The 23,082-nt window shown below is 41.0% G+C and overlaps 2 protein-coding genes and 1 long non-coding RNA gene across 6 annotated transcripts in view; all 3 read right to left on the bottom strand.

Moving 5' to 3' along the window:
* Positions 1 to 7,292, bottom strand: part of uvrag (UV radiation resistance associated gene) — a 76,140-nt gene extending 68,848 nt beyond the window's left edge. The window contains exons 1-3 of one of the 4 annotated variants that reach the window (XM_054755840.1): positions 4,655 to 4,798; positions 3,357 to 4,506; positions 2,301 to 2,354 (exon numbers count right to left, since the gene is read on the bottom strand). Coding sequence is in view for 2 of the 4 variants with exons in the window: in XM_054755838.1 (XP_054611813.1) it covers positions 4,655 to 4,834 (180 nt within the window). In the remaining 2 variants the exon portion in view is untranslated. Of the gene's footprint in view, positions 1 to 2,300; positions 2,355 to 3,356; positions 4,507 to 4,654; positions 4,848 to 7,142 lie in introns of those variants that run through there. The other 3 variants (XM_054755838.1, XM_054755839.1, XM_054755841.1) reach the window with 3 other exon arrangements.
* A 416-nt stretch (positions 7,293 to 7,708) lies between these two features.
* dgat2 (diacylglycerol O-acyltransferase 2) lies at positions 7,709 to 19,462 on the bottom strand. The gene is made up of 8 exons (XM_054755847.1): positions 19,309 to 19,462; positions 16,602 to 16,730; positions 16,216 to 16,323; positions 14,979 to 15,049; positions 11,968 to 12,172; positions 10,910 to 11,084; positions 8,850 to 9,052; positions 7,709 to 7,866 (listed from the first exon to the last, which is right to left on the bottom strand). Exons 1-8 carry the CDS (start codon positions 19,346 to 19,348, stop codon positions 7,712 to 7,714), a joined length of 1,086 nt encoding a protein of 361 aa, XP_054611822.1. The 5' UTR covers positions 19,349 to 19,462; the 3' UTR covers positions 7,709 to 7,711.
* Positions 19,463 to 21,506: 2,044 nt separating this feature from the next.
* On the bottom strand, positions 21,507 to 22,436 carry LOC129169442 (uncharacterized). Its single transcript, XR_008566430.1, has 3 exons — positions 22,331 to 22,436; positions 21,924 to 21,994; positions 21,507 to 21,575 (listed from the first exon to the last, which is right to left on the bottom strand). It is a non-coding gene; the product is annotated as an uncharacterized LOC129169442 (long non-coding RNA).
* Between the last annotated feature and the right edge of the window lie 646 nt (positions 22,437 to 23,082).

Raw genomic sequence — 23,082 nt, 5'->3', positions numbered from 1 at the left:
GCAGACACACGGACATGCACATGTCACCGTACCACTGTGGTACACTGCTGACGGGGATGTCATAAAACCCAAGCTATCCCTTTAAGGCATCACATATTCATGGTGGGAACTAACCATGTTTAACAGGCACGGGCAATCACATGAGAGATGCGTTTTAGCAGTTTTAGCATGGAAGCACAATCAACTCATTCAATCCCAGCCATTTTTCAAAAGACAACCCCTTCAGTACCGGCCATTTTAGACCATTTTGGGCACACAGAATATTGTGTTCTATGGCTATATAAACATGGAACCTACCAAATTAAAGATTAGGCTCCAGTGCAAAAAAAAAGAAGAAAAGATTTAAAAATACCATGAACTATTTACAATTTTCACATTTTTACAACGCGTAACCTTCCGCACACTACACTCTTCCACTCTCTCACTTCCTCCTTCCTGTCATGTGTGATTCTTCATTGAAATGATCCCTGCAGAGCTCATATCAAATGCACCTCTGCCACCTTGTGGCCGTTTTTATGGCTTAAAAGTGCTCTGAAATGTTCGTGCATTAGTGCAGCGTTGCATCATCACCTCTTTTTGCCTCTTGTGCAAAAAAAAACATAAAATGCAAATAAATACGTTGTTGGGATCGGGCGTTCGGGTTTATGAAAACGTATAAATACGTATTTGGTATCGAAAGAGTTAACAGTCAACTTCATCCTTAAGTTGTGACGCACAATAACAAGGAAACAGTTCTCAGAAGACACGTACTTTTTATTAAGGCGTAATGTACACTTTAAACCTATTTTTACACTTAATAATAACATGTTAAACCAGTGTCCAAATACTTCCATGTGATTGGGCTTAGACTCACAAAAACCTAGCATGTAAACCGCCTTGGGCAAAATGTGTTACAATGGGGCGTAACCCCCCCACCGACCAGCAGGCCCAGTTGCTCGCCCGTAGCCATGCTGAGATTAAATGGAAGTCATGAGATTCCCTATACGATTAAGAGCCTCAGACACAAGAACACCGATTGTTCCACGGGGGACTTTCAACTTCCCCTTCACACCCTCAGTGCACATGAATGAACGTGAACACCAGGCAGACAAAAACACTTGTGCCTTGAATATCGACTGATACGGATGCCAATCACACATACTTTTATGAGTGATTTTATGATGTGGAATGTCAGGAAAGGCTTGATCAAGTGTTATTACTCAAACAGGGAGCAATAGTCAGCAACAGTACAGTAGAGGTGGGGGGGGGCGTATTTGCAGTATAGTTTTATCCACAATGCAGCTCAACCAGGAAGTGGAAAGGAAGTTGAGGCAAGGACTCTTGCTACATTCATACAAATGCAGTTTGCCTAATGGTTACACAATTAGTGACATGCTATCTGGTTTCCTTTTGTAATTTAGGTAGCAGCGGGTGAGTAAGCGAACGAGTTAACAGAGACGAGTCCCGGTGAGCCCCGATTTCAGGAAAAAACTGACGAGCGAAGTTGATAAAACAGTTCATATCATATAGTCCATCCAAAACTCCGGTTAGCCCTCATTCAAACCATGAAAACTTTTATGAACCCGGCCTTTTAAAAGCATCGGAATTGAGAATTGTAAGGAACCAGAACAGAAACAAGGAATCAGAACCGGAACCATTAAAAATCAAACGATACCCAACCCTATGCTACCAGATACCAGATACCAGATAAGATCAAGTCTGTCTTTGTCGTCTTTAAAACCCTGAAACAGGTCTATGAACTGCAAACAATTCATGCTAAACCTTTCATCAAATGCGTCAGATGTCCAGGTCAGTGAGACTGCTCCAAATTGACTGCAGCAAGCCAATATAATTGATGGCCCAGTAAGTAGGTGACACAATAAAGTTACCAATAAAATGCTTCACGTGGTGCTGTGCGTGACATGAACCGTGACGCTATGCAGAGTTCAGCGGGACAGTTCGATAAAGTCTTATTGTGGAAATTTGATGACGACTAACAAGTGCACAGGCACTGGCAGGCGGTCATAAACATCAAATGTGGGGGAAATGATGTTATTTCCACCGATGGATATCAGTGCTGGAGTTTAGTCATGTTATAAATAGATTTTGGCGCGACCGGTCTGTGAGTGTAGTTTGTCATTACAGCTCCATGCAGAAGATGCAACTCTGCTTCTTAACACACCTCATACGCACCTGGTCTGCCAGAGAATAAGATGACGGAGCATGAGGGATCAGAGCTGCCATTTAGCAACTTTGTCGTTATGTTTATAGAGTTATCAGAGCCCTCTTTTTCGATAAAAAATAAAAAAGAGACAACAAACCTAGGGAAAACACTGACATGAAAGCATGTGTCGCTCCTCCCATGTGCAGCCCTCCTATATGTCATTTAAAAAACAAAAACAAAAAGAAGACATTTAATTTGTAGTCCTAAACATTTGTTTTGTTTTTCACGTTAACTCACTTTTTGGCTCACAGAATGTTATTCCACTCTTCCACAGGGTCTATTAGAATAACATGCAAATGCATGGAGGCCAATTATGCAAATCAGATGATACAAATGTGCATCAATCATCCATTTTTGCTGAAATGCATTAAAGTAGTGTAAAATCTTCATATCACATTCCCTGTGTTCTGTTTTGCTGCTGGTTGTGTTGTGATGACTATGAGTATTTTTTGTGACTTTTATATCAATATTGGTGATTTTACTATTTATATTTGGACCAAATTTGTACATTTTCCCTTGTTGAAGCACCGGTTCGGGTACCGTTTACGCACACACAGTACCGATTTGGCACCGGTATTAGAAAAGATGTTAACGGCACGCGACCCTAGTTGTTTCTGAAATGAAGCAAAAGGTAGCGTCGTGTTTGGTGTAAATGGAAGGGGAAATGAACGATCAGCTAATTTCACACACATGTCGTAACTTGTTATAGGTTAGCACAACGTCATACGAACGTCAACAAGAGTGTCGATGTGTGTTTCTGTACAATAACAAACTATGAGGCAAACTACTATCCCAGTCATGACATATGCCACCGGGTCCTTCAGTTGACATGTCACTTGGGAATACAAAGTTTACAAGATGCATTATACGTGCTTCTTACACTAGGAGCGATGACAATAGACACGTTTAGAAAACAGAGCGGGGAGGCAGGAGGACGTGTCGAATGTTTACTATTACCCTAAATTGATTTAATTGTTTTAAAGTGTCCAGTGTAGCCAGCTAGCATGCTAGCGGCTGTAGCTTGCTAGCTAGCCTGACAGGCCCGATTTGTAGGAAGTGACAATTATAAAATGCTGCAGCACACACATAGGCAATATTTTGGTCTGTTAAATATTTTCTTATGTCATGTTGTGTTCACGTGTTTTGTGCTTACCTGCTGGGACGTGAGCTCTACGTGCAAGGCTCGGGATGATGAAGCTCCAGAGTTAGTCACACAGGCGGCGGGGACGGCAAGAACCCGACCGCTGATGGAGCTCATCCTCCTGTCGGCATCTAGCGGCCTGCCCTCAATCAACTAAACATCCCATTCTCGACAGCCACAGATGCGTGGCTTTAATATTTCCAGTGTGCGAGAGAAAGTCACACAATGCTAAGGTGGTAGTAAAGAGCTACAACAGCTGTCAGCTAACCGCACGTAAACAAAGTAAAGGCTATTTCGCTACACTTCTCTCCCGTTTACTGCGAGACGCATACCAGCTGATTGGCTATAACCTAAATCTATCACAAAGAGGTGGTGCTCATAACTCAAAGGCAGTGAGGCTATTGGTTTTCTTTACCGTCCATCACCTTTAGTGGGCGGTCTTAGGTTCAAATCTGTCAAAGCAGCAGAATACAAGGAAGTAGTACTCGAACAGCGTGACTCCAGGCCACAGCTTTATGATCACAGTTTTTTAAATTCAATTACTGCGCTATACCTTTTTAGTCAATTGTTTCAAAAACCACTCCAATCACAAGGGTGCTCAGTTGGGGCCATTATATATATTTAAAAAAAAAGCAAACAAAAAACATTTTTAAATCTGGTAATAAACTTGGTTTGCTTGAACCATGCTAGACCCTCTGTCAGATTGAGCAACAGACAGCTCAACCACTATTGGTAACATTTGCCAAGAAACCCAGTACGGATTTTTGTCTAAAACCGTATCATATAAAAACTGCGGCGTTTAATTTAGTTACACCTGTGCAAATGTGTCTGACAATGCTCAAGAGAAACAGAATCCCTAATATTTAGCTAATCAATGTGAGGATTACGGAGCAAAATTAGCCAAATATACACTGTATATTTTTATTGATCCTCATTAGCAAATTGTGCGCTCCTATAAATATATAAACTAGTAAAATTTTACTTTTTTTTGTAAGTGCTAATTGATTTCACTCTTGAAGATGAAATTGTTCAATAAATGCAAATAGCTTACCAAATGCCATTTTTAATTAATTGTAGAACATGGCCTGTCCTCTAAAGGGCGCCAACTGCCATTGTTTGCTTTCAGTGTTATTGTTGGCCTTCACAGAGAGTATAGACTTACCTGCAAAACAGTTAACATTACCATAGAGTATATTTTAGAAGCTTTTCATTAAGTCTGAGCTGGTTAAAAATAGCGAAATCTAAAAATATATCCAGAATTTGAACCAACAAAGAAATGTTCCTTTTTGCTATGCAAATGCAGTGCTTACTCTGGGTTCTTTTCGAGGTTTCTTCCCGAGTGGGAATTTTTCCTTGCCTCTGCCGCCAAGTGCTTGCTCGTGTGGAGTTCGGTTGGTTCTCTTGGAGCCGGGTTCTAGACCTGCTCCATGTGTACAGTGCCTTGAGATAACGTCTGTTGTGAATTGGCGCTGGAACCAATTGCCCGCCATAAACAAAGGACGACTGTGTTCCAAAAAGAAAAAGAAAAAGAAGGGTGGACTTATTCCAGTTGATACAATCAATCAATCAGTTAGACCACAAAATACTGCTTTTGAGAACCTTGAATACAGAAAAAGTGTATCTTTAGTCAAAAGTAATTTTACTGATGTTTTTAGTGTTTAGTGTCAAAAAATAGGAATCTCTGCTGTCAGGACTTTTGGTTGGGCTCTCGGTCTTTCTGCCATTATTTCCTGTTATGTGATTTTATTTTCTAACTTCCGCTTCCTGTTTGAACTGAATGAATTACCTTTATTATGGTTAGAGGGAGCTTGGGAGCACACCTGTCCTTGATTTGTAATCGGCTTCTATCTAGTTCAGCTAGGGTTTCTGCTAGTCTCCAGTTCATTAGTTTTCCTTGGACTATGGTCTTCATCTCTGTTAGCCGTTTTTCCTGTTTCCTATTATTCTTCTCCTTTTCTTGCGCATTCCTGTTTCCACCTCCCATGGTGAGTTTTATGTTTGTCTTTGCTGCACCAACCAGCCTTCTTTGTTGCTTTGGTACTTTGCCTCGCGCCGCGGCAAACTGCCACCATGCCAACGCTACAGGAAATCATAGCAAAACATGACACTCACTCACGACATACACATTTCCTTCTGAAAATATACAAAAGTTTAATTTAAATATAGTCCGGCAAATGTCTTACATTATACAAACAGGTCTTGGCTGTGTGCATTTTTCGCACATGTATTGCGCTTGAATTACACTTTCCATATGAAATTGACCAGCGAATCCAGAGGACATTCATCTCCAAGTAATCAGAACTGTCGAGCACCTTCACAACATAACAAGTCACAACATTCTGTGCCATTTCCAGGATACGGCCTATGCCACATTCTTTTATTTTAAATATGTATTACGGACAATATAATACAAATAAGGCTTTAAGATATACAATCTTTTTCGATTATCACCCACCCGAGTGAGATACCCAGCCTTAAATCATCAAACATCAACACGTGTATCCAAGAACAACACTTGAGGGTATGAGGCTGTACTTTTCACTGCATAGACAGAACACACTTATACCCATTGGCTTGTCTTGTTTTTTTCTTGTGACAAAAAAAAACCCCAAAAACCCAGAAGGTAATTGAAAAAGACCAAGTGCATCAGAAATATTGATTAAGAGACAAGCAATGGAACAGGCTTCTTTCCCTCTATGCAGAATACAATTAATACTTTATGGCATTAAAAATCATATGCAGACAAGTATTGCACGTTCAACATATGAACCCATATTTCCCCGCAGTCTATGCGCAGGGTTTCCTTGAGAAAACATACGTGCATATCGTAGCAAAAACAAGCATTTGACTGCAAGTTCACTCCTTCCAAAGATATGAACAGTCCCTTTTTATGGTATGTTTATTGTCAAGGAGAAACAGATTTTAAACAACCCAGAAAAAAAACATTACATAAAGGGTTATAAATTAGAATGAAATAAGTATTTGATCCCCTACCAGCCAGCAAGCATTCTGACCCACACAGAGTGGTTAGGTGTCCGTGAAAAACACACAAATGAGTCCTGTCCCTTTAAGAAAGTAATCCTAATCTCAACTCATTGTGTGCATAAAAGACGCCTGTCACAGGAACAGTCTCTTCCATTCAAACCTCTCCACCACCACCACCACCACCATGGACAAGACCAAAGAGCTGTCAAAGCACCGCAGGGACAAGACTAGAGACCTGCATGTATACTAGAACGGACCAGAAGACACTACAGGACTGCTGGATTGGTACAATAATTCGTGAATGGAACAAATATAAAGTATCACTCTCATTCTGATACTCCATGCAAGATTTATTGAGACCAGCCCAGAATTACATGGAAGGAACTGGTTAATGATGTCAAGGGAGTTGGGAGCACAGCCACCAAGAAGGGCATCAGTAACACACTTTGCTGTAATAGACGTGAATGAGTCAGACGAGGCTTGGGAGAATGTGAACTGGTCACATGAGACCAAAAAATTGAGCTTCTTTGGTGGCATCAAGTGGTCAATATGAAGCCAACAACATCTCGTCTGAGATGCGTGCAAGAAATGTCCGAGCTCTGTGCTCGCCAGCAAGGGTTTCTCCACCAATCATGAAGCCACGTTTTGCATTGGGATCAAATACTTATTTCACTCAATTCATTTATAACCTTGAATGTTACGCATTTTTTAAAACATTCTTTCTTCCTCGGTTAAAATAAAGCTACCATGAAAATGATGGACCTTGCATATCTTTGTAGGGGGGGGGGGGGGGGGGGGGGGGGGTAAACTTACAATATCAGCAGGGGACGGAACACTTATTTTCCTCCACTGTCTATGAGGACAATGCACATCTTTGGCTTTATTCATCTTTGGGCTTGTGTATCCTATTATGGTGGTAAAGTCAAGATGCATCGGTGGTGCTTTCATGATGAAATAGAATCTCAAAGAGCTGTGTGAGAATTACACGATTGCACACGTTACACAAAACATTGGCACTTGTTTTAAAGTCCTGCGCGTTACACCAAACGTACCTCCCCTTCCTGCACCTGCGAGACACACCTACTTGTGTGGCTTTGTTAAGAACATGGAAATAGACACAAAAGGCACGTGTGTTGTTGAGGAATGCCGGTCCAGCCTACGATGCCATTCCTTCCAGCCTGCCAACCCCCTGAGCAGAATCTATGCCTAATTGCATGGGAGACAACACAGAGAGCAAAGGTTTCTTCAGCAAATGTGCTCGTGTGTGGAGTTTAGAGTCCAAAGATAATCCAAACCAGGCACCAAGATTGGACTGGGACGAGGAAAGGGATTGGGGGGGGGGGGATCAGACGCTACAGTTTACCACTTCCATTTTGTTTTTTTCACTCAATGTACAGGGTGTCGCTCTCCTTCAAGCCAAAACGGGTCTTGTACTTGTCGAACAGGCACTGGAGGGACTTGATGTACATGGAATGGTACAGATCCACCATCTCGTCAGATGGATCCTCTATTTTTGGCACTGTGATTGGCTCCCCGACTGTGACAAAAACATGTCAATGAGGCATTAGTGAAGTACATTTAGGCAACATTTGTGTTAAGCATAAATATACAGTCCTCCCTCGCAGCTCGAAAAATTAACTAATAAATCATCACCGTTTCGTGGTGCACTACGGCCTTTTTTTTTAAATGCATATTTAAGCAAATGTTACGTATTCTTGGCCTAAATTGAGCATTTTCAAGCACAAAAATGTTCTAAATGAACTAAAATACAAATGCAGTTGCAAGCAGTAATGAACAGTACACTGGCCACTAGGTGTCACTAGTAACACGAACCAGACTTGATTCCAGACAACAGGTTTTTATGATTTAATAATGATTTAACTCACAACAGACACAATAATAACCTAATAATAACAATAATAATAATAAGAACATGAAATATTAATAGTCATCATCATTATAATAACATGCGGTACTGTTGTGGCTGCACACCAGCTAAAACTCAACTCTCAATCCCCGACGTCACTTCCTGTCCACACGTCCGGAAGACATTTATCGAAACACACAAGCATGAGTCTTATTTGTCTTAAATGGCTTATTTCCTCAGATTCTATCTACTATATTGGGTAATACAAATATAAAAGGTGGCCGTATGGGTGTTATTTTGTGTCTAATAAATGTTAAAACCGTATTTAGAAGATCGGAATGAGGTTTTCTATGCCATAACTACAAAAATATTTTGTTCACAAAGAAGGAATCCTACTTGGTGGAAATTTGCTCATCACTGTCAGGTCTGGAACCAAGTAGCCGCGAGAAAAGAGGGGGGATTACCGTGTATACAAGCAACTGTTCACGCACTCATTCACGCTTATGGGCACGTTAGGGTGCCGCGTCAAAACCCACATGAGTGCAGGGAGAACATGCAAAATCGAACCCAGAATCTTCTTGCTGCGAGGTACCGTTCTGATTGGATAACCTTCCACTTTCATGCTGACGTAAGGCCGTGTGCTCCAAACGTACCTATGGTAGTGATTGGTTTGCCATACGGCACGATGCCCCAGGAGTTGCCAAAGAAGAGGCCGCAGCCATGGAAAAGGCACGGAGCAAAGCCCAAGAGCTTCTGTAACTTTTTCTGGAGACTTCTCCAGCAAGTCCCCTCCTTGAGGATCACCTGCTTGTAGGCGTCATTCTCCCCAAAGGAATACACTGGAACCAAGTCAGACCTGAGGCCCGAAGAGAGAAAGATCTTTTGAAATGGTGGCGTGTTATACATGTGACAAACATACAGGAGCATTTTAGTTTGTATTTGCTGCATATCTGTCCAGTCAGCTGGAGGGGCAGGAATAGAAAGTTGCCGTTTGCTTGCAAAAAAGCGTGATGAAGTGCATGCAAGGTGGTAATCCCTATTGAAAAGTGTTCTCGTTGCAAGTTGCAAAAGCACATAAAGCTTCGGTGTACGTGCCAACAGATTAAGTCTGAGCATTTCTCTTTTTATGCAATGACTCACAAGATTACTGTAAGATATCTATAACAATTCATACCTTTTTTTCCTTTTATCACTAGGGGTTTGGTATGGAACGTGTGGTTCGGTACAGATGCGTTCCAATGTCTCTACCATTACATGCCAGCAGTTTTTTTATGTTTCTTGCTAAAAATCATGAAAGCTGTTTGATACAAATGCCGAGTTTTATGGTTTGCTCCCTTTCTCCACCCAAAATTAACGGAACCGTGATGATGGCAGACTAATACACCCCTGGGATGGACCCATTAATACCAGTCCAAACACTTTTCACAACACAGTTCCTGTATTGATCAATTTCAAGGCAACTCATTTCAAACAAAGCGTACTCTTCTTTCCTATCTTGTCAATTTGCAGCCTCAGAACTGGAGATTTTAATCAGGGTTTTTTTCTGTACTTTTTTATTTTGTGTCCCACTCCAATTTTATACTAGTCACAGTCCGGCAGTCCAAATCTCAGAAAGGCTCTGTGTGTTCATTTGGGGTTTTAACATTTACCAAGCCGCTATGTGCTCATTTCTGCATAACTGCTCGTTTTTTTTAAGCAAGCTGCAATCGTCTTTAGAAAAGGTGAAACCACTGATAATCCTCAGTGATATTTGACAGAATTAGGGTTGTTTGGGTTCTCAGTACAATCTGTCCCTTATAAAGAGGAACACAGTAAGAGTGTAATGCTGCACAAGGTACAATACACGTTCATACAAGATGTATTAATACTCCCTATAAAAGGTACTGAAACGAGGCCACTTTTTGGCAGAAAATATCAAAGGTGATAATGCAGGTAATATGTACAGCAGACATGTACCACTGTTAGAAAGCCTACAACTTCTACATGTTCAGGTCTTTACACTTCACTGATGATGTTTTTTTGGTCAAGCATTGAGATTTTGCACTTCGTCCGGTGGTCCTTGAACACACCATACTTGAGTGCTGTGGGACGCACAAGTTTGGCTACGGAAGCAAGAGCCACGACAGTCAATCCGGCCTCAGGGGGTTGTGGATTATGTCGACGAGGCACGGAGAAACACCTTGTCAAGAGCTAGCCTGACGACCAGGCTAAAGGCTACACCTCTCCTCTGATTCCAACCGTTTATCCATCATCTTAGATTATTATCCATAAACATTTTATACTTTAAATGCATTCAATACGTTGTGTAGTGAGTGACCAATGGCAAGGGAGGGTTCTGGATCTTATTACATATTATTACATATTATTTTTATTGCAAATGTTGATCCGAAAATGGACGTCAATGTCAAGCTAGCAAGAGGGATTCGGGGGGTGAGGGGAGGCGTGTGTCAAAAATAGACATTTTTATGGGCGTATCAATTCAACTCATGGTTTTTCGCCATTCGCTGGTGTCCCCAGGTAACAGTCGACTGTGGGCCCAATCAGCCATTTTTCCTCCTCCGGTGTCATGCAACTCGTGATTTTACAAGGTCTCAGGTGTAAATGGGGAGCAGGTGTGTTCAATTTGGGGTTACTGCTCTCACATGCTAAAATGACACGGTACATATGAAATGATTATGATTTGTATGTGAAAGCAGATCGGGACTCAGCTCACCCTTTCTGGAGGGCCATTCTCACAAAGCCTTTCCGGTTCTTCAGGATGACAGAGTTCCTGCCTGGTGCGCAGTGTAAAGACTCCGCTGCACCCCCCACTACAATGACCACAGCATTTCCCGTACCGTTGCATGTCAACAGGTAGTCAATGGAGTTTCTGTTGACTGGACAGATACCTGAGGAGATGGACAACAAGCTTTGGTGGTTGAACAAATACGACTTTTACCTAAATTTAAAGGACAACACGGTCCAAATGTCTGATAACAACCCAGAACCTGAACACAAACATATCTAGACAAAGTTAGTTGATCTCCCTTCACCTTCTACTCTGCCAGCTTTACGCCTTCATCGTTATTTTATGAATCATCATTAGTTTTGTTTTCAAGCTTTCATATGAGCAGCGGCCTACTTGCTTTTACTTTTGTGTGGCAAACGCTGTGATGGCGACACTGTCGTGATTTCTTTCCTGCATTGTTTCCCATCATAAAAGTCTACGCAGCAGTTCCTCCACGGGTATGGGGTGTAAGGGAACACCATCACGGTTCGGCACGGACCTCGGTTTTACGGACACGGCTCGGTTCATTTTGGGTACAGTATGGGGGGGAAAAAAAGCAAAACATAAAAGCTTGCGCAATAGCATTCATGATTTTTTAAATATGATAAACACTTCTTGTCCGTCACTCAATGTGTACCGTGTGGGGAAGCAAACATTGAAATATTCCTATAATATGATGATAAGAACACATAAGATTGAGTCAAAAAGCATGGAGCCTGTCAAACAGTCAAACAGACTTTAGTCTGTGACCCGTTCAAAATGAACCAGGTATTTTTGGGTCCTGAGAAGCTGAGCTACTGTAACCTCAAAGTGAAAGTAGAGTATATTGACTATACCGCAGCTCCATCTGAAGAACAAACAAATCAGCGAACAGCCATGTCAACACAGGACATTTCAACTGCACAAAAGGCCAAAGGGTCCATTGTCTCACAGATACAATTATCAGGAGTATCGCTAGTTTTAAGACCTCAGACAAAAACCCACAGCTCCTCTGATGCACTCACCTCCAGACATCAGGTAGTCCCGTAGGACAGGCATGCGGAAGTTTCCTGCCAAGGTTGCCAGGGAAGGCTTAATGCCTGGAAACTTCTTGGAGAAGCCTGTGGCCTCTGTCCCAAAGTTGCAGAAAGCCCCGAAACAGAAAATGCCATGAGGATGGTAGCCAAATATATAGTTCCGGTTGGGCAGCAGGTTGTGGGTTTTAATTAGCTGTTGAACAAATGGGACAAAGACGGTGAGTGAGGCACATTTCCAAGAACGAGTGCTTTACAAAACCAAAACCCTGTAAGGTGTTGTGTGTGTATGCAGTATAAGAGTATCTAATCAAATCAAATCTATTTTTGGATGTAAAACAATTTTTAAAAACTGTTACAATATTCAAGAATTTAACAGTCTGTTTTTTAACCACACAGTTTTAAAGTGCCTGTGAATGTTCCCATTCATCCAGGTCTTTGTGGTGTCAGGGCACTGGGTCCATTACAACCGGACTGTTCAGGTTGTCTCACAAGACTTTTTGCCTCTTTGAGCAGGTTTCATCAGTTCATGCTCAAAGACTAGGTAGGACAGCTCTGTACAGAGAGACAGAGATGGATAGATAGGTAGTACTAGACCGCTAGCAGTCTACTACTAGACCTAAACTAGAGGTCTAGTAGTACCAGTAGTAGCAGTCCACTTGAAGTCTCCAGTATTACTAGAGCTGTCCTAGCTAGTCATTGAGCATGAATCGATAAAGCCTGCTCAGTTGAGAGGCAAAATGTCTTCTAAGACAACCTGAACCTGTCCAGATAGGACAGCTCTGGTACTAGAGCTGTCCTATATAGTCTTTGCCCTGGGAATAGGTTTAAAGTGAATATACAGGATCTGTCTTCATAGACAAACAAGCATCTATTCATGACACTTGCACTTGTTTTCCATTTCAGTGTTTGTAGTCTGAATTATCTTCTGTTTTCAAACATTTCTTTGGTTGAGCTTTTAGCTGACGTTAGTCTGGGTACGTGAGTGTATAGCATAGCAGTTACCATAACAACACAATGCAACCAAGGCGCCCCCTGTACTGGGGTCCGACACTTAAAAGGTCAAAGTGTTGTGTGGAATTGGACACAGCTTGTGTTTTTGTGGAACTTGGACATCCTTATCAATTGAGCATGTCTCAAGTGCTGCCATAAAATAATGACTTAGTGTAAACATATTTATTGAAAGCTCCTCTTCAGACATGGGAGATACCGTATTTCCATGTTACATTACAGCAATTAAAGTGAATGAAAAAAAACTGTCCCCTGATCAGTATTGCAGACTTCCGATCCATCAGAGCGTGTGCACAATGCTCCATCAGCAGCTCAAACAAGAGTTGCATAAACGCATTAGTAAATGAGATCATATTCAAGATTCCACTGAACTCGCGAGAAGCCATGGTGACATCCTGCACAGCTTTGCACTTGCCTTGAACTCATCAACTCCCCACGTGGGAGTTAACACATCTCATTCACCCTAAGTCGGTAACAATGTATACTGTAAATATGTGATAATACAAGTAAAATGTACTTCTTGCATGTACTGCTATAAAAAATTAAAAAAAAGAAGCCCACAATTTTTGCATGTTTATGTCTTTATCCCTCACTGATCATGTTTTTTCGTCAAGCGTTTTGTTCCGCGGTCCTTGAACACACACCATAAGTAAAACGTCTACGCTGTGATTCTGCTTTCATCTGTTAATCCTCTTACGCTATCATCCATGAATGGTAAGTACCTACACATTTTATACTTTAAGATTGCTGATCCAAAACCAGAGGAGAACATCAACGTAAGGGAACAAAACCCCAGTGAAAACTGTGTCATTTTACTTTCATTACAAATGTCTCTGTTCTTAAGGGTTCAAATCGCATGACTCCACCTGGTTGTCGTGGTGATTAGAGTGAACCCAAAGAAAGAAGATTGTTTGGTTGCTGCAAACGCAGCACAGACGTTACGGAGTTCTGCTCCTGGTACTTACTAAGACCTTCATGTAACTGTTTTCATAAGAGTCATACTCCTGACTTCGTTTTAATGCTGCTTTGGACTTTGTCCTGTTGGCCTCCAGCTTATGTAAAAAAAACAGTCACGATTGACAGCGATTACAAATTGATTATCCTGCAGAAATATTCTGGTAAAGTCATACTGTAGGGAACTCAGTACTCAGTACTCAATCGAACAGTGTGTAAGAGATGGCAATTGGACCGCAGGGCTCATCAGAGATTTCTTCCAATGATGACAAACATCCAGGTAGCGCATGTGATGTACACAGCTGTGCAACAACAAAGTACAGATCAATGTGATGGACAAAGTTCAGCATGACTGGGGTTAAATGCATCTCCTTGGGTTTGTCAACACACTGAAGTCTTTGCTCAGTACAAAAATAGTGTGGTGAAAGCCGAAGTCACCTGATCGCTGCAGTCGTTAATACACACAAGAAAAAAAACGCTAATTCGTGAATCAAATAATGAAATCTGTCTTTGGGGTTGACTCTGAAAGCTCTACGAACAAGCAAACCCGCGTTCTCAGATAAAAGAGACGGCACTGTAAAATAGTAAATAGACTACTTGTGTCCTATCAGGCAACGTCACGGCTTCATCTTAATCAACAGAGCTGATAGATACATTTATCAGAGGTAGATTGACCTGCCAGGTCATACCTGGGCATAACCAGGTGTTGAGGAAGTAGCTGTCTCTAAAGTATGGGCATATAATATACAAGTTAATTAATAATTCATTAATACAAAGTAAAAATAATTTGAAAGGTTTCAGATTCAATAATTTTCACAATTGAAAAACGTATGAACGTATGAATCATTTGACTGTATTTATAATTATATATACACTAAATACATATTTTTTTATATTCAATATTATTGATCAATTTATTATTACTATTATTATTTCTAAGCATAAGAGATGCTGTTTTCTTTTTTTAAGTAGGTTTCCATAGCGAGTGCATGAAGCAACGTTATTGACTTGCCAAGAGGAGAACTGATGTGACCTACCCTGATTGGGAAATAGTCTCGAAAGTATGTCCACACTGTCCAACTTCTCACCCACGATGATCTCCTGCCACCTGATTAAGAAAAATTAAAGATGAAATGAAAATAGTTTTTAACCGTACACACAATGCTTTGTCAGGCTTCCTCGATCATATATTTCAGGAATTTAACAAAATGACAAAACAAATCTGGTTGATGATGTCAAGGGAGTTGGGAGCACAATCAGAGAGAAGAGCATTCGTAACACGCTTTTCTGTAACGGATCCTGCAGTGCCTGCAAGGTCCCCATGTGATGTGGTCAGATGAGACCAAAATGGAGCTCTTTGTAATCAAGTGGACACGGGGAGAAATGGTGACTCTGACCAACAACACCGTCCCTGTCAAACATGGAGGTGGAAACATTCTGCTTTTGGGATGTTTCTCTGACCGAAATGCCTCCTGAGATGTGTGCAATCCAGCATGTTGGCCACGCAGTCACGACATCGGGAAGATCTGGGTTCAAATCTCCGTTGGGCATCTCTGTGTGGAGTTTGCATGTTCTCGGGGTACTCCGTTTTATTGCAGTTAATTGGTTCCAGACCTGACCGTGATAAATGAATTGACAGGAAGTGACATCGGGGGTTCAGAGTTGAGTCTACTCTTTGTTTTGGTAGGGTCCATGTTTATTTAGCCATAGAACGTAATATTCTGTGTGCCTTGAAAGATCAGTCAAAATCGTCTACAATGGCCGCCACTGAAGGGGTTGTCTTTTGAAAAATGGCTGGGATTGAATGAGTTAAAATATTTTTGAAAAACCGTGAAATAGTGAAGCCTCGAAATCCAAACTCTCATTTGGCGAGGGATCGGGTTTTTTTGCTGGATTTTTTAAAATGCTGTCCCTCTCTGTTATAATAAACCTCAGACAAAAATGATGGCCCGTTCACATCTTTGTAAGAGGACAACTATCAACAGGATACGTGGTAGGAAACGGATGGATGACTGCACTTTGTCTGCTGAGATTGAGAACATATATTTTCATATAGATTTCAGTCATGCAGCTGCCGTAAGACACTTGAAAGCATCGATTAGCCCAAACAGAGCAACGTCTTTGTGACTTCATCACCTAATCAATTTTACACCTCAAAAATCACACCACTCATCAGTGATATAATCATTCAATTAAAACCTGCTTCTTTGAAATGGCCCCATCATCATCATCATCAGATCAGCAACATCACACCACGTGTTTAAAATGGATTACCTTGTTTGGGGGTGTTCCAGTCAACAATGAGCCAGGCGGTGTAAAGGGCAGCGATAAGCCAACAATCAGTGCAGAACATGTAGATTAACAACACGGTGCAGACTGCCCCTGCAAAAGCAGAGGGTGGGAACATGTATATATGAAATTAGACTTGAAAATGTGTCAAAGGAATTTTAAAGAGGCGAAGCCCCACAAGGCGCTCTGCATGAGTGTGCATTTACGGTGTAGCTTAGTGCTCTAACCTACTTAGGACTAATGAGACTGCATGCTCACTCTTTAGGTCTTGTTTGCTTTCTTGCAGCTTAAGTGAAATGTACAGAATTACCACACACACTCACACTCACACACACACACACACACACACACACACACACACACACACATACCTAAGGCTAAGAAGGTGACGACCCATTGCAGAACTGAGATGACCTGGAGATGTTTCTCCATCTTGGATCCGCATGGCCAAAAGGCCAAGGGCAGGTCCTGCAGGGAGGAGAGGATGCTGGAGCCGGTGCCTGGAGACAAATCCAAATGCATGGAATAGAAGCTTTAACAGAAGAATCGTACAACAAGATCAATGATTCTAGAAGAACAGCAACAGCCTTCCAGGGGATTACGGGCGAATCACTGCACCCTTTGCAGACACCAGAGGATTCAAATGAAGCTGCAGAGCAAAGACGCAGAAACTAAATGTCACATTAAGAGCAACTACATTCGAGTCGAGTCTGGAGAGCTGAAAGAGCTGGAATCCAATAAGAACATCTCCCTTGGAAGGCTCTCTTCTAATCCCATCAGTAAAGACTGAAAATAACCCCGCACCGGGCAGCACCACCTGCAAAGCACGACTAGCAACCACTGCTTCCATTTCCATTTGTCTCTGACTTGACCAACATATCGTTGTCCTGCTGATCCAGATCGAACTGGCCACAAGCTGTGTTAGGGAATACCACCGATTTCGTTTCGTAGCTGATACTGAGTAAAATTCAGGCCGGTATCGGCAACAATACCAACACTTCGTGCAAATTTATCTCATGCGTCTGGTAAATTTTCAAAAGTAGCGTATTTCGCATCATCGCTGAAAGAAATAAGACAAAAAAAATTCACTGATGAAATTATTCAAGTAAATAAATGATTAATTTAAATAATGCAATCTTTAATTTACGTTATTTATTTATTTATTTTAAACCCTGAAGCGTACTGAGGTAGCCGGGTGATTCCTAACATAGCCAAGCTAATACACGACAACAGAAACAACAGTGGAGAAAATCATATCAAATATGTGAAAATGGTATTTTAAAGAATACACAAAAAAAGAAAGTAATAAAAAAAAGCATAAAACCATTCAAATAAATGATTCATTATTAAAGAGCTACTATAAAAATGAAAACTTTATTCACAAGTCACACATGGGTCCGTTTGCGGTCATCGTTTCAACAAACATGCGTATCGATTTTAGAGCATGAAACCAATACACAGAGTGAACCCACTTCCTGCCTGTTTGGAGGCGAGTGACGAGAAAAACAGACTCGTATCCAAATGGCAATATATTGAAGCGGGCAAAATGACCAAGTTCATTTTCATTTATCGTGTGATTAATTCAGTGTTTTATCATCGTCCCAGGCCCGTTTTAGTCTTGCGAGAGCTTGTGACAGCCCTAGGAAACTATGAACACTAGTCAGATTTTTGGCTTTGGTACAGAAGAGTACCCGTTTTCCGCACGATACACACTAAGTGAGGGACAGGAAGTGTTTATCGCGGTATACGCCGACTCGGTAAACAAATAGCGTGCATACCAGCCTTTGGATTAGTGGGAGTCATGGCTAGCGGTAGTGCCAAGGAGAAGCTAGAGCTTAAAAACCCTCTTCCGCTTCGAAACACCCACGTAAAAGGACAAAGACAAGTGGATAACTCTAAAAACTAAATAATCATTCACATTGTTCAAACGGTTATTGAACACTTGACTGCATGGTTGCATTTTCCTAAACATAAGCCAACTAAACGTAAACGGGGCTGCTGGACGTTCCCAGCATGCTTTGCGGTATTTGTTTTGTAAAAAAATTGCGAAAGTTACGTGTTTAGAGTAGTAGTTGATTATTATTTGGGGCGGCAGTGGCTCAGGTGGTCGTCCAGAAACCGAAATGTTGGTGGTTCGATCCGATTGTTGCTCCCGCCACCCAGTCACTGTCGTTGTGTCCCTGGTCACCGGACACTTCACCCACCTGGCCTCCAGTGCTGCCCACTGCGATTTGCAGCCATGTTTCCGTCAGACTACTTCAGGGCAGCTGTGGTTACAGAGGAGTGAATGAATAATGGGTTCACTTCACTGTGAAGTGCTTTGGTTATCTTGAAAAGCGCTATCGAATGGAATCCATTATTATGTTGTGTTTGTGTTTGTGTTGATTTACCTGTTGTGTGGGCACCGTGATTGTAGTAAGTTCATTGACTGTGCGACAAGGTCACTGTGAGTACTTCTACCTCTGAATTTGCCCAGGCTTCACGAGCCGCAGTTACACTAATCTTTACAGTCAAGTAAGTGGCCGTAAAATATGTTGCTGTGGGCCGCAAATGGCCCACGGGCTACAAGTTTGAAACCCCTGTTGTAGACCATTATGCATTATTTTAATATTCATTTGAGAATTGTACTTATTGGAGAATTACCTACCAGTTTTTTTATGTTACACTTTCAAGCAGTTTTCATGTTTTGCATTTTGTTCCCCTACCGAACCCAAAATGAACCAAACCTCGACCTTCAAACCAAGGTACGTACCGAACCGTGATGACGTACCGTCGCACCCCTCATGTTCATACCACGCGCTGATGTAGCATCTTCACGTTTCATTAAGTCTTTCACCTGGACTCCCAGGAATTCCCCAGCAGGTGCACCAGTTGTTGTACTGCGTGTTGCCTTGCTTCTACATGGTAGAGTCTACAGTGACTACTAGAACACTACTAGAACATTGCTAGCTGTATTAGATGTAGATGAAGTAACGATCAGGTTGTGTTTAAGCAGTATTTACTGGAACGAGCAGTGATTTGTTTGAGCAGCTAAGCGCTCCCGCAGTCCTCCTGCAGCACGCAAAGAGGCATGCTTACCTTTCAGCACCCCCGAGTAGGCAGCAAGGATGGTCTTCATGGTTGGACGTCTTGGATGGAAGTAATAAGATAGTTTGTGGATGCTTAAAAAGTCCAAAACTCACGGCTCCCCTGTCATGACTTTCACTGCAAGGAGGCGAGGAGCCGGTGGCATTTCATCAAGGCGGGGAGGAGCCACGCACAGCGGGGAGGGTGCACACAAATTGCGGGTGGGCGTGCGCGTGGGCGTCGTCTCTGCCAACACGCGCCGAGCTGCAGCATGTCTCCAAGCACGTCTTGGATATCACAATCATGATGTTATGTCACTATCGTATTGAACAATAACTTTGAAATATGTTCAATTTCATTACAGCTTTAATTCTATCATTTCATTGTAGAATTTATTTGGCATTTATCAGTGAATGTGTTGCTTGTTGAAAACTTCCATATACTAAAAAGTTACATCTTTTTATATTTAATCTTGTCAAATAGGTCAACTAACCCCCTGAAATTGCAAACTTTAGGGCAGGGGTTCTCCAAAGTGCAGCCTGGGGGCCACTTTGAGGCCCACGGTTGTTTTTTTACTGGTCCCCAAGACAGTTTAAAAATACAAGTAAGCATGAATACAACAACAAAAATGCAACAACAAAAAAACAACAGTAATTTTACGAGAATAAAGTCAAAATATTAGGGGAGTAAAGTCATAATATTACCAAAAAAAAAGTCATCTTACAGGAAAAAAAAGTCATAATTTTCTGAGAAAAAAGCGATGATATTATTAGGAAAAACATGCAACTTTTATGAGCATAAAGTTGAAATATTAAAGAAAAAAGATGTCTTTTCTGAAGACATAATACTATGAAAGAAAACAAAGAAGAAAGTTGCATATTTTGGAAAATTAAATGGGGGGGGATTTGTTACGAGATCAATAGAATGAAGTCAAAATATGATGGGAATAAAGCAATAATGTAGAAGTTGAAGTATTTTGATATTAAGAAGAAAAAAAACAACAGAAACAAAAAAACGAGCCAGAAAAGTGTAATTTAAGGTCAAAAGGTCATAAATATTTTTCTGCTATGTCACAAAGCTGGGCTGTTTTTTCTTGAAATATATATAATTTGTTAGCATAACTACATGGGTACTGTAAAATATCACTGTGGCCCCTCCGTCCTTTGATTTTTCAGGAGGCGTCAGCGAAATCACAAAAGAAAAAACATGAGCACAAAATACAGCAAACATCAGGATGCTCTCGGGTAGCAAGGAAACTAAAAACAACAGCGCAGGGAAAAACACAAACGGCTGATTGTTAGGTCTAGAACTGGCTGGCAGGTAAAGGTATTCAACCCCCATACCTTTTATTTACTTGTAACGCTAACAAACCGCATTATTTACGGTCAATCAACAAAACAAGAGCGACTTCAACAGCTCAGCACGATGTGTAGCGTGCTCTATATCACAGTACGGTTGGGTTATCTTCGTAAAAGCAAAATATTTGGTAGAACTCCTGTCATTACCTCATGACTTTACTGCCTCGCCGCATGCTCGTGTTCATCCAGATGTTTTCTTTTCACTCCATAAACACGGCAGATAAGATGAGATGCTCGGGTTTCCTCCCTCGGTGTTTTGTACTTCGACCCCTTTCTTTGAAAATACGACAACAATGGTGTTACTCTGACCTGACACACACTCACATATCAGCTGTGCACAGGTGTGTGTGTACTGTACTGATACATGTGAATACACCTGTGTCTTGATAAACCAATGAATCTTTTTTCAGTTGTGTTTATTACTCTTTGAAAGCCAATTAACCCTTGACAACCAAAGCCATGATGGGAGATCTACCATGTAGAAAACATGTGTGGTGTTTTTTTTTAAATGCTACTAATTGATGTCAAAAACGTGTTATGTTTCATGTATGCTACTTGAACTCTTTTTTTTCTGTAGCACAAATATACGTTGGATTGGGGTAAAGAACATATATTCATTGAAAATCATTGAAACAGTGACATTTATTAGCATTTTTGTGCTTTCTAAGGCAATTTTAAGGCTAAAAGTCCAATAGTGATATTTTTCTAGCTTGTTTTATATGAAGAAATGTAGTAAGACCAGTTGGATTGGAATATTTGACACCCTACTAAAACATAACAATTGTTAAATGGCTTTAAAATGAGCTTTAATAGCAAAAAAAAAAAAAAGATGTTGAAAATGAGTGAGCTTACCTGACACCACAGGCCATATGCTAGGCTAATCACATCAACCACTCCAAAGTGTTATGTAGCTTGTTTTCTCTGAATTAATTGAAGAAATATGGTAAGAACAGCTGAATTGTAATATTTGACATCGTGTTGACACATTACAATGGTTAAACGGCTTTAAAATGAGCTTGAATGGCAAAAAATAGGCTTGAACTAGCTTATCTGAAAACACCGCCATTTTGGGGAGGCCATATGCTGGGATAGTGAAATGACAACCGCTCCAAAATGTGTTGTGGCTTGTTTTCTCTGAATTAATTTCAGAAATAACGTAAGAACAGTTGAATTGTAATATTTCACATCCTATTACAGGATTACAATTGTTAAATGGCTTTATAATGAGCTTGAATGAAAACATAAGCTTTTGGAAATGAGCTAGCTTACCTGACACGCTGTCATTTTGGGAAGGCCATATGCTGGGCTAGTCACATCAACCACTCCAAAGCTTGTTTTCTCTGAATTAATTGAATAATTATGGTAAGAACAGTTTAATTGTAATATTTTACATCCTACTGACACATTGCAATGGTTAAATGGCTTTAAAATGACCTTGAATGGCAAAAAAAAGCTTAAACTAGCTTATCTGGCACACCGCCATTTTGGGGAGGCCATACAATGGGATGTTCAAATGACAACCACTCCAAAATGTTTTGTAGATTGTTTTATATGAATTTGCTAAAGAAATATAGTAAGAACAGTTTAATTGTTATATCTGTCACCTTATTAAAGCATTGTGAATTGTTAAATGGCTTTAAAATCATTTTTAAGCATTTGGAAATTAGCTAGCTTACCTGACACACCGCCATTTTGGGGAAGTCATATCCTGGGACAGTCACTTGACAACCACTCCAAAAGCTAGCTTACCTGCCATTTTGAGGAAGCCATGTCCTGGTATCGTGGCTTAAATAAGCAAATTCAATATGCTACATTAATGCCTTTAATTGTGCTTTTTGCATTACCTCCTTTTGGATTTCAGCACCATTTTTCTTAGCCAAGCACACGCATGCTTTGTCCAGATTGTGTTGAAAGAATCCAGTCAGACGGTTCATTAGGAAATACTGTACACGCGCCGTGCCAACATCTCATGAGTTCACAGACGGTCTTATCACTTGGAGACCTGATCCAACAACACAATATTTGCTTTGTGCGGACTACAGTAATTAAATAAAAACTGGGACATATTCACTTTGGACTTCTTTTGGAAGTAAATGTTTCACTTGGTTGAATGATCCCATTTACTGACGACTGCTGTGCACATCACAGTGACTTTCAAATGTTGACAAATCTGCCATAAAGAACAGAGATGAGCCTAAACATTTGTCAGACTAAGGTTTTCTGGACTGGTGAATTTTTGAGGCTCGTCTCTGTACTTTTTTTGGCAAATTCCAGTCTTGGTGGTAATGAGGGGTTTGCATCTTCTGCTGTGGCCGTTGTACTTTTCTTCATGACCGGTCGATAATGATACCTTCACTCCTGCCCTCTGCAGGTTGTTGCTGATGTCTTTAACAGTTTAGGGTTTTCCTTTGCAGCTCTCGCAATGTTT

Source organism: Dunckerocampus dactyliophorus, chromosome 16 (assembly GCF_027744805.1).
Source record: "Dunckerocampus dactyliophorus isolate RoL2022-P2 chromosome 16, RoL_Ddac_1.1, whole genome shotgun sequence".
Classification (NCBI taxonomy): Eukaryota; Metazoa; Chordata; class Actinopteri; order Syngnathiformes; family Syngnathidae; genus Dunckerocampus; species Dunckerocampus dactyliophorus.
Note: the sequence above shows the minus strand (reverse complement) of the source record. Positions and strands in the feature narration are given on the sequence as shown.

Coding starts and splice junctions, on each gene's coding strand:
- dgat2 (XM_054755847.1), bottom strand. CDS start 19,348: ATGAAGACCATCCTTGCTGCCTACTCGGGGGTGCTGAAAG. Junction 16,731..19,308: donor CTACTCGGGGGTGCTGAAAG/GTAAGCATGCCT, acceptor ATTTGTCTCCAG/GCACCGGCTCCAGCATCCTC. Junction 7,867..8,849: donor CAAACCAATCACTACCATAG/GTACGTTTGGAG, acceptor TTTTTGTCACAG/TCGGGGAGCCAATCACAGTG.